At 46.0% G+C, this 9667-nt stretch overlaps 1 protein-coding gene across 1 annotated transcript; it reads right to left on the reverse strand.

Annotated features, from left to right (window-relative positions):
* Positions 1-72: 72 nt before the first annotated feature.
* LOC311364886 (serine/threonine-protein kinase Sgk1) lies at positions 73-7546 on the reverse strand. The gene is made up of 13 exons (XM_084484383.1): positions 7376-7546; positions 6552-6627; positions 5351-5429; positions 5204-5244; positions 4823-4880; positions 4619-4702; positions 4213-4344; positions 3975-4087; positions 3666-3789; positions 3404-3499; positions 2898-3053; positions 2533-2622; positions 73-2185 (listed from the first exon to the last, which is right to left on the reverse strand). Exons 1-13 carry the CDS (start codon positions 7443-7445, stop codon positions 2021-2023), a joined length of 1284 nt encoding a protein of 427 aa, XP_084340509.1. The 5' UTR covers positions 7446-7546; the 3' UTR covers positions 73-2020.
* Positions 7547-9667: the final 2121 nt, after the last annotated feature.

A 9667-nucleotide genomic window follows, 5' to 3' on the forward strand; every position in this document is an offset into this window, starting at 1 on the left:
ACACTGAGTATTTTCATTAGATTTATTATATTTATCAACCACTGCTGGAATAGGTAACAGATAAATATTATTTTCATGTAACAAGGTCAGTTACCCCAGGTGTACACAGTTGTGGTACAATAAACATACACTTGCGTGAATAAATATACATGAAACAAAAATGCAGGGAATGGATGAGTAAAGCCTCCAAATGTTGAAGAACTGTCTAGAAATGCATGACTGCCGTGTACTCAGTAAAAAATGCACAACCTCTTTATGTAGCCATTCATATTTCCAGACTAAAATATATATTTACACTTTTTTACAAAGGGGTGGACCTAAACATAAAGTAACATGTATTTCTATTTGTATTAACAACCTTATACTACACACTTCAATAATTTGATTTCTATAAATTATAATTTACACTCCAATATGATTTTTTTCCTATACCTCCACAAGTTGTTACTATTATTGCACATTTTCTTTTATTGAATCATGTAATAGTGGTGATGCATTTTGGTGTCAGCTCTGCCTTTCACTTCTGGACAAAAGCTGCTGGAGCAGATCTACCTCCAGATCAGTTTCTAGAAGAGCAGCTGGTTGGACTACAGGGTGACGATATGAGCTATGCACATAGCTCTACATGTATAGATCATACGTTGCTAACATGTGAGCTTTATTTGTTGTACACGCATGTCGCTAAACATGATAATGGGTCAGGCACAAGACATTCACAGTTACTCGCTATCGTCTAGAATCGTAGTTATCTGTGAAGGATGCTTCGTTGACAATTAGTACGGTTGATAAGGACAGGTCTGAAAGGGCGTGAATGGGTGATCTCATTGGACCATCCAGATATTCAAGTTTGCATTTCGAAACGATCTGCAGAGAGAAACCTAATGTGAACCCGCGAGGCCAGGGTGGTCTCCACGAGGCTAATGAGCGGGAGCATCCATTTTGTTTTAGTTTTGTTAAGCTACAACATTATTGCTGAATTGACTGATTCTCTTTTGATATGAAAGGAATTTCAGAAAGCCTGAAAACACAGCTCTGTTTAGGTCAACACATGTTTGTATCGCAGCATATTAAAATAAACGATGTAAAAAGTAAAATGTAGGAAAATAGTACATCCTAGACCGGATTCATTCTTTAACATTAATCTATTACGTTAAGAACCAGTGTGTAAAGAGTATTTAAACGTAAACAGTGAATGGTTGCAGTTGGTTAAACGTAAAAATAATTAGGTAACAATGTCCTTTTCGTTTAATACAGCACACTCTTCTTTTGTTCTTCTGAGGAATGGTCAGTGTTGGGAGGGAATGAACAGGACACATATTGTCGGGGATACCTTCTACATTTCTGTGGAATGCCATTTTGTTCTAAAATAGTGACGTCACTTATGGGGCGGGAAGACGCGCAGCTGTCGTTACCGTGGCAGCTGAGAACTGACCCCTCCTTTCCTCGTGTGCAACGAGAGCATTCACAATATAAAACCAAGTAAAACAGTGATGATATCAGAGCCAGTCACATGCGCCCCACGCCCACTGGGAGGGTCAAAAACTGCTCTTTGGGTTCCTTCAATACTGCCTTTAGAACCTCAGGCACTTCCTCTTCCGGTCTCCTTCACCAGCAAAAACAAAAGAGGCTATTATCAGTCTTTCAGTCGTAAAAAAATAAATAAACACCCATTCTAGTTTCTAAGCTTTGCACCCTTTTCAAAGTCAGTCGCGGGCCTTGTCGGGTGGTCCAGATTGTGGCGGGGCGATGGAGGATTCAATCACGGAGGACAAGCGATCCCTGCCTATTCATTAAGGTGATCCCCTGTGAGATCTGCATCTGTCTGCGTCAGCCATGTCCGACGGGATCGTACTCAGACCCACGCCCCCATGCGGAATGTCCCACAGGCCCGTCGCCCACGTTGTAGTTCCCCCTTTTTGAGCCGTGCCGGTGAGTCTGTCTCCAGCGCTCGGGCCAGGCCAGGGATGGACGGATGGATGGAGTGTGGCGGTTAGGGGGTCAGGTGGTCAGGTGGGAGGCTTCACATGAGGTGGTCAACTGGGGGTCCGTAGGAAAAGCCCGGGAAGGCGCCGGCTGCCTCCCGGACGCTGTTGGTCACGGCAAGGCTGTCGGAGTTCAGCAGGGAGCCGCTCACAGGGAGGTGGGTGAACTCGGTGTCAAAGTGCCGCAGGTCAGTGGGGCCACTCTGTGGAGGATGAACAATCCGTTAGTGTCCAGGTTAAAAAAGTAAAGATGCCTCTGGATGGATCGGTGGCTGGAATTGCTAGTATGCTAATCATGTGGGAAATTAGGATAGCGAGCCAGGTTCGAGTCCCACCTGCACATGTTGGTGATTGATTATGTAAAAACAATAAACCTGCTGTTTAGCTGATGTGCTTATTTTGTATTGTTATGGTAACATTAGCACTTAGTATAGTTCAAAAATGTTCTTTTAGTTGAGACCCCCAGCTTTTGTTCATATTAAAAAATTATAAATAAAGAGATTAAAAACCCTACTAAAATCGTGATTTTACAAAACGAGTTGGAACATACCACTGAGGGGATGAATGGAGGGGTGATCTTCCTGGCCATCAGGTCATCCCAGTTGATGGGCGAGAAGAAGGAGTGATGCTGAAGCTCCAGCTGTAGGGTCACACACACACTCAGTCAGAACGGCCACAGAACACAGACTTCACACACAGCTATAAAAAAAGAAGAAGCTTTAAATCCCTTCTATGTAGTGACATCACGAGTGGGAGTGTCCTGTCCATCCAGACGTTTGAATGAGTGCCCTATCGTCGGTGGAGCCCCCTGGCCCACAGACCCAATAATACACCTGGGTTGGGCGGTCCCACTTGTGATGTCACAAATGTAACGGGTAAGATAGGGGGCCTTTAAAAGCGACATTGTGGACTCACAAAGTCGTCCTTGAAGCCCAGCCTCTTGGTGCGGTCCTTCTGCAGCAGACCTTCCAGAAGTTCCCGGCCGGAGTTGGACACGTTGGGCTTCAGCACGGGGGCCTTGTGCAGGATGTTGTGGTACATCTCAGCCGTGTTGCGGCTGTAGAACGGCGGCTGAGGAAATCCACAAGAAATCATTTAGATCTTCCCTTCGCTATTGTGAAACCTCTTCACAGAGCGCTGGGGCATACAGACTTAAGGATCATATGCTTCAGTCTGTATGGATCCCTTCATGGCTCCAGGATAACCAAGGGCCCAATATAGGGAATAATAATAATTCAATGATAATATTAATATACTGTGCTACTAGGCCTACCTACTAGGCATTTCATAAAGCACATATTGTGAGGGAGCTCATGGCAGCCAGGGCAGCCATGCTGCTATGCAGAGCATCGCAATTTTGACTGAGGACGTTTTAGGAGACTAATAAATACATCAATCAAATTACGAGTACGGTGTCTCACCAGGCCATAGAGCATCTCGTACAGCACGGAGCCAAGGCACCACCAGTCCACCGTGCGGTCGTACGCCTGCTTCTGGAGCACCTCAGGGGCCAGGTACTGCAAACAACAACAGAACCATCAACACAAGAGGTACTGCAAACAACACCAACACATACAGAACCATCAACACAACCGCTCTGGCCAGGCAGAGTCATCGTCCTTAACTATTTTAAAATGGTTTAACTAGCGTGTGTCGAGGAGGGGGGTGGTGTGCAGTCTTTACCTCCGGGGTGCCACAGAAGGTGGAGGTGGTGCTGTTGTCCTCCAAACCTTCTTTGCAGAGTCCAAAGTCTGTGAGGACGATATGACCCGAGGAGTCCAGCAGTATGTTCTCTGGCTTCAAGTCCCTGTGGTCGAAAGACAAAATAATTAATACTTTTCTTAATTTGATTGAATTATATAATACAACTTTATATATATATAGTATTATTAATTAAATGGATTGATAAGCCATTTCCATTCAATATGTAGCATGTAATTGCAATTATTCAAATGTCCCCTAGAGGGCACTGTAGTCCGGCTCATGACGCACCTGTAGACGATGTGCAAAGCGTGCAGGTAGCCGAGCGCGCTGGCAATTTCCGCCGCGTAGAACCTCGCTCGGGGCTCTAGGAAAATCCTCTCCCGCTGCAGATGGTAGAAGAGCTACGGGACGAAGAAAAAAAAGCAAATGATAAGTTATCATCTTAGGTAAAACCGCAAATGTTGAGTACATTCAAGTTCAGTGAGTTCCTTAATGGACCAGAAGATGGCGTAGGCGCAGGTCCTACCTCTCCGCCGTTGACGTAGTCGAGGACGAAGTAGAGCTTGTCTGTGGTCTGGAAGGAGTAGTGGAGGCCCACCAGGAAGGGATGCTTGATGTTCTTCATGAGCACACTGCGCTCTGCCATGATGTGCCTTTGCTGCAATACAGAAAGTACAGGTATGAGTAAAGACCTATAGAGGTAGGATGTGTGCACATGGCTATGATACACATTTGAACAGGACATACAGGAAGTACAGATATAAACGTGATATGATGATGACAAACTATACAATACTAAGGTTATGAGTTTGATGTCAAATACTCAGATGTACTTTATTAATCTGAAATTGTATGGGCAGGCCTGTAGAGATAACCGTCTGGGTGTTTGAAAGATGAAGGCAAGGGAGAGAGAGAGAGAGAGAGACTCTCACCTCCTTCTTCTTCATGATGATCTTCTTCTGCAGCACCTTGACAGCATAGTAGTTGGTCGTCTCCTTGTGCCTGGCGAGCAGAACCTGACACATGGGTAGAAGGTCACCGGGTTAGCGAGCAGATGCTACCAGCCGTGACAACGTCACTATGTCTATGAGGGAAGTCGAGGCTCCGCTTGACGAGAGTGTGGGAAAAAAACTCACCTTTCCGAAACTTCCCTTGCCAATGATTTTGAGGTAGTCAAAATCGGAGGGTTTGATCCTGTTGAGGAAAACACAGAGCTGTTAGAATGATGTTAAAAACACACACACAAACAAACACATAGACAAACACACAGGCACACATGCACAGACACACACAGGCACATGCACATGCACACAAGCAACCACACACAAAGATATTGCATATTCTTATAAAAAAATAATTAATCTCTTCTTCATTTTTAAATTATTGCTCTGTTCTGTGACCCCTATATATATATATATATATATATATATATATATATTCCTTTATTAATTTCCCCTCTCAAATGAATAACCTAACCTAAGCTTCTCTTTAGAGATGAAGGTTACAACAGCACTTACTGAGTCTCCTCAGCCAGCGAGGTCCTCGAGGTCAGGTACAACTGAAAGAAAGCAACCGTATGATGTGAGGATACGGACACAGGACGCATTAGAACACCCGTGTACGTTTCCCAAAAGAGGGAACAGTGAAAGGGTTGGAGAACACACCTGTCCGTCTCTCAGGATGGCCTGTTCGATGTCCTCATTGGGATGCTCGTCAATCTTCATGAAGTTGTTGACTTCCGCACTGCAGGGGGTGGGAGAGAGAGAGGGAGGAGGGAGAGATGGGGAGGTAAGGGGCGGGAGAGAGATAGATGGAGCGAGAGGAGTGGGAGAGAGGGAGGGAGAGAGACGGTGAGATAGGGGATGGGGGGGGGGGGGGGTAGAGAGGGAAGGAGATGGGGAGAATGATAAAGAGGGAGGGAGAGAGAGGTGGAAAGGGGGAGAATGATGAAGAGGAAGGGAAAGAGAGAAGTGGAGAGGGAGGGAGGGAAGGAGAGAGCAAGGGATGGAGAACACTTAGATAAATCTCTTATCAGTGTGGGTTCAAATAAATTGACAACCGAATATCTTAAGATTTGGCCTGGCTTTCCGTCGACAGTAGAAACGCTATCTGCTCTGCGGAACAGACTTGATGATCTAATGAAAAGTCCTCCGTGCTATTAGTTGAATTAACCCCTGGGGTGTACTGCAGCGGATTAACCAGCTCACGACCTGGGAACGGACCAGCCCTTATCCCGTCTCAGACGCACTGCTTATAAAAGGTGACCTGCCGTGGGAACGCCTTCAGGTGGATCAAACCAAAACAGCCAGAAAGACTGTTTATTACCTTGTTATTGTTATTATTTGCATTATTATGGTATGTTGAATCGTGTGAGTTGACGGGGTCGTAGTCTTGGTTCATTGCGAACGCACTTGCGAGCGTGGGAGAGGTCACCGCTCTCGCGGGATAACGCAGTGATCCCGCGGTAATAATTGAATTACAGGTTTATTCCCGTCTCGAGGACAGATGGGATTTAGGCTGCAGAAAAGGTGATTAGGCGCAAGTGAGCCAGAGGAGGAGGAGTTCGTCATGAAAGCGGCTATTCCTGGTTCCCTTAATGCTTTCTTCACCTTCTCGGAGACGCGATAAGAAGCTTGGGTTCTGGGAATAATGTGCAGCCAAACTACCGGGTCCCTCGCACCGCGGGCCAGTGTGCATACACGCGGACACAACGGACCCGCACTGAGCAAACACAACTATATAGCCTACGCACGGTGTGCGATCACGCCCTCCGTGTCAGCGCACGGACAATAGCTTATTTAGTTCACTTTATTCACTATATTTTTACAGACTGGATCCTACTGGTCCATGGTAAATATAGCTCACTGTTGGCAGATGTGTGGCGATGAGACCAGCCTCTGGATGAAGTCGTTGAGTCCCATCTTTCTCTCCTTAATGAAGGCTGTGGGGCGAAGAAGGGAACACACACACACACACACACACACACACACACCCACACACACACACACACACACACACACACACACACACACACACACACACACACACACACACACACACACACACACACACACACACACACACACACCTACGTCAATACAGGAGCTTGTCACGGCACGCACTGCTTACTCAGTGCGCTGCGGAACACACTGTCATTATAGCACCAAGGTAAATAGAACAAACACGCCCATGGGGACGTTAAGCAAACCATAATGTGAACTATGTGAGAGCGTTATGTGCCGCTGCGTTACATTTGCGCATGGGCCGCGGAGCGGTTACGCAACCATTAATTTAGCCACTGACACCATTGAATGTCTAGGTTTTTTTCCTGGCATGCCAGCTTGGTCACACCGAATTATTAAATTAATATAAAAACACTTGTGCTCCGATGACAATTTTGACAATTGAGTATTTTTTATGAATGAAAAACCTATAAAGGAGGCCAAATGGTTATCGAATAGAATCGGTGTCGTTAGGTATTGCGGTTCCGTTTCACCAGCCCCTCTGTCGCCGCGCGTTATGAAACCCTGACGTAAAACCCGAAACAGCGGAATACTCATTCATGAACACACACACACACACACACACACACACACACACACACACACACACACACACACACACACACACATACATACAGCCGCTCATTCACAACTATAACAGTCGCGGTGTCATGGATAATAGCTCACCAGTAAGTACGGATGCAAAACCCCTCATCTTGCAGTAAGTCAAATCACAGCTCGCCTCGGTCACTGCCATGTTGAGACAATTAAAAAAATAATGGATGTATCCGAATAGAAGATGTAATCCTTGTTTTGGTCACGCGTAATGGTCCCCCAATGCGCGCGGACTGACGTCGAGTTGGGAATGCCGCTGCAGTGCCCACTGGAGGTGGCGAACGGGCTGTTATATACGGAGCACGTGGTACACCGGAGTGGGCGGGGCCGAGGGGGCTGAAACACTGCGTTGACATCACTCGTAACCAGGGGCAACGCCTGCCGAATGTGATGTCACGGGATTCCTTCACTGGCTTCCGCCGTGCGCCTGCGGGGTGACGCGAGACAACCCGCAGATTGGAGTGGAAAGATGGAGACGAGGGTCGAGAAGCCATTTGTTCAATGGAAAACCCCATCGGAGCATTTGTATATGTTTATCTACTGTATATATAATAGATCAACTGTAGACTAAACGTTTTACGGGAAAAGCTAATATCACAAAATACACGTTTTTTTTCCACAGGTGCGAGTGATAATTATGAATATGCATCCCTAGTGAGTTAACATAGAAGCCATTAATAACTTGTTTTCACTCTTCAAGAAGGTAATGGCTCGTAAACATGAAACATTACAGTATTTGAACTGTGACCAACCATAAGTCCAAATGCCTCTAGGTCAACACTTTCGGTTTCAGTTGGGAGAGGTCATGGCCGAAACTAAATAAAATGACCTATAGGCCTATATACGGCCTCATGTTCATGACGGCATTAAAGCCCAACAACACAACCCCCGCGAGCACCAGCTGTGGTCCACTTAGCTTTTATATCATCACTACAAAAAGAGATGTCCCCTATTAACCAGACGGATGAATGGCCATGGGCCTTATAATAACGACAACAAAGGAGTCCTCTCTCTCCCTGACCGTCCACACTGTCACACTTATCAACCTTAACTCCCACCAGCGCCGTCGTCAGAGAGAAGGGCCCGGGGCCAAACAGGGACTCTTTCATGGTGGCTTACATGTCAGACGAATGCCATGTGACTTGCATCACTTCCCTGGCGAGGACCCTGCCCGCCCGAGGTGTGCTGCGGTTGGCACTTCCTTCTTCAAAGTTAAGAGGAAGACGTGAAGAAAGCACATTTTGCCAGCCCACCTGTTGGCACAGAGCCCTTAGTGACTGAACGGTGACTCAGGACGCTGTGAAACCACCGGGCTCTCTGAATCAGACGGCCACTTCTACCAGCATGCTGTCCTGAAATGTTATTGTTCACACAAATAGAGAGCCAACGTTTTTATATGGTCTGATTGTTGGGGGAAGTTCCTGCCAGTGGCGCTCATTTTGTTTGTGATTATTTGAATAGTTGTCGGCTGGTTTCAGCAGAACTGATCCGACCTGATGGTTTCGAAGGGTGGTGTTTCTGCTTTCTGAATATTTCGGTATGAGTCAAGACACAGGCATTTGTCATGGGAAAAAATGACTCTTTCCCTGCATCTTGGATGAAACACAAATAAATGATTGGATAAAAATAGCCGTGCAAGTTGATCAAACCGATCCAAATGAAGCCCACTCGTTGGTCCAGATAATCAAATGTCCATTTGGGACGCATCTGCTGGTTTTAAATCTGAGATGGTTTGAAATCCTGACTCACATATGCTGCAACCGCCCTTTACCCGTTCTTACGACAGCTCCGTGCTGGTGAAACCACATGATCGATTCAACTGATTGTATTTGGCACGCTGCCTGTCCGCCAGACCATGGGATGGATGCCAGGGACGAACACGTGGAGACTGCGCTTCTGTTGATTAAAACAACTCCCATGATGAGTCATCCGGATCCACTCCAGCAGTGCCGGTAAAACCCTCCACCAGCGACCCGACGGCCCCTTCCCAGATTCGGTGTTGCTTGACAACCACCACTGTGTGTGTGTTTATTCTGGGATGTTGTGATCTTGAGAGGGTCTGGCACTTCTATCCAAAGGGACTTGCAGTAAATACATATAATACAATATATTATTATTATATATTATATATTATATATTATATTAATATAATAAATACAATGCATGGCATTCATTAAGGAGCAGCCAGGGGTTCGAACTCAGTACCTTTTGACTGGGGGCTATACCCAACACACAAAACTTTCCTACCCCCACCACAAAATATTTTGTCCTTAAGGCGACACTTATAACTAAAGTAAATTCTGATTCAGCCTCCCTTTTTCCTTATCCGTTTTTATTCCTTTTTTCTTGCAAATGCACTGTTTA

This window comes from Micromesistius poutassou (genome assembly GCF_964030765.1).
Source record: "Micromesistius poutassou genome assembly, chromosome: 20".
Classification (NCBI taxonomy): Eukaryota; Metazoa; Chordata; class Actinopteri; order Gadiformes; family Gadidae; genus Micromesistius; species Micromesistius poutassou.

Excerpts from the sequence above, each read along its gene's own strand:
- LOC311364886 (XM_084484383.1), bottom strand. The coding sequence starts at position 7,445 with ATGGCAGTGACCGAGGCGAGCTGTGATTTGACTTACTGCAAGATGAGG. Across the intron at positions 5,430-6,551 it reads TCGCCACACATCTGCCAACA|TGCGGAAGTCAACAACTTCA; the intron begins GTGAGCTATATT and ends CACCCCCTGCAG. Across the intron at positions 4,703-4,822 it reads GCAAGGGAAGTTTCGGAAAG|GTTCTGCTCGCCAGGCACAA; the intron begins GTGAGTTTTTTT and ends CCCATGTGTCAG.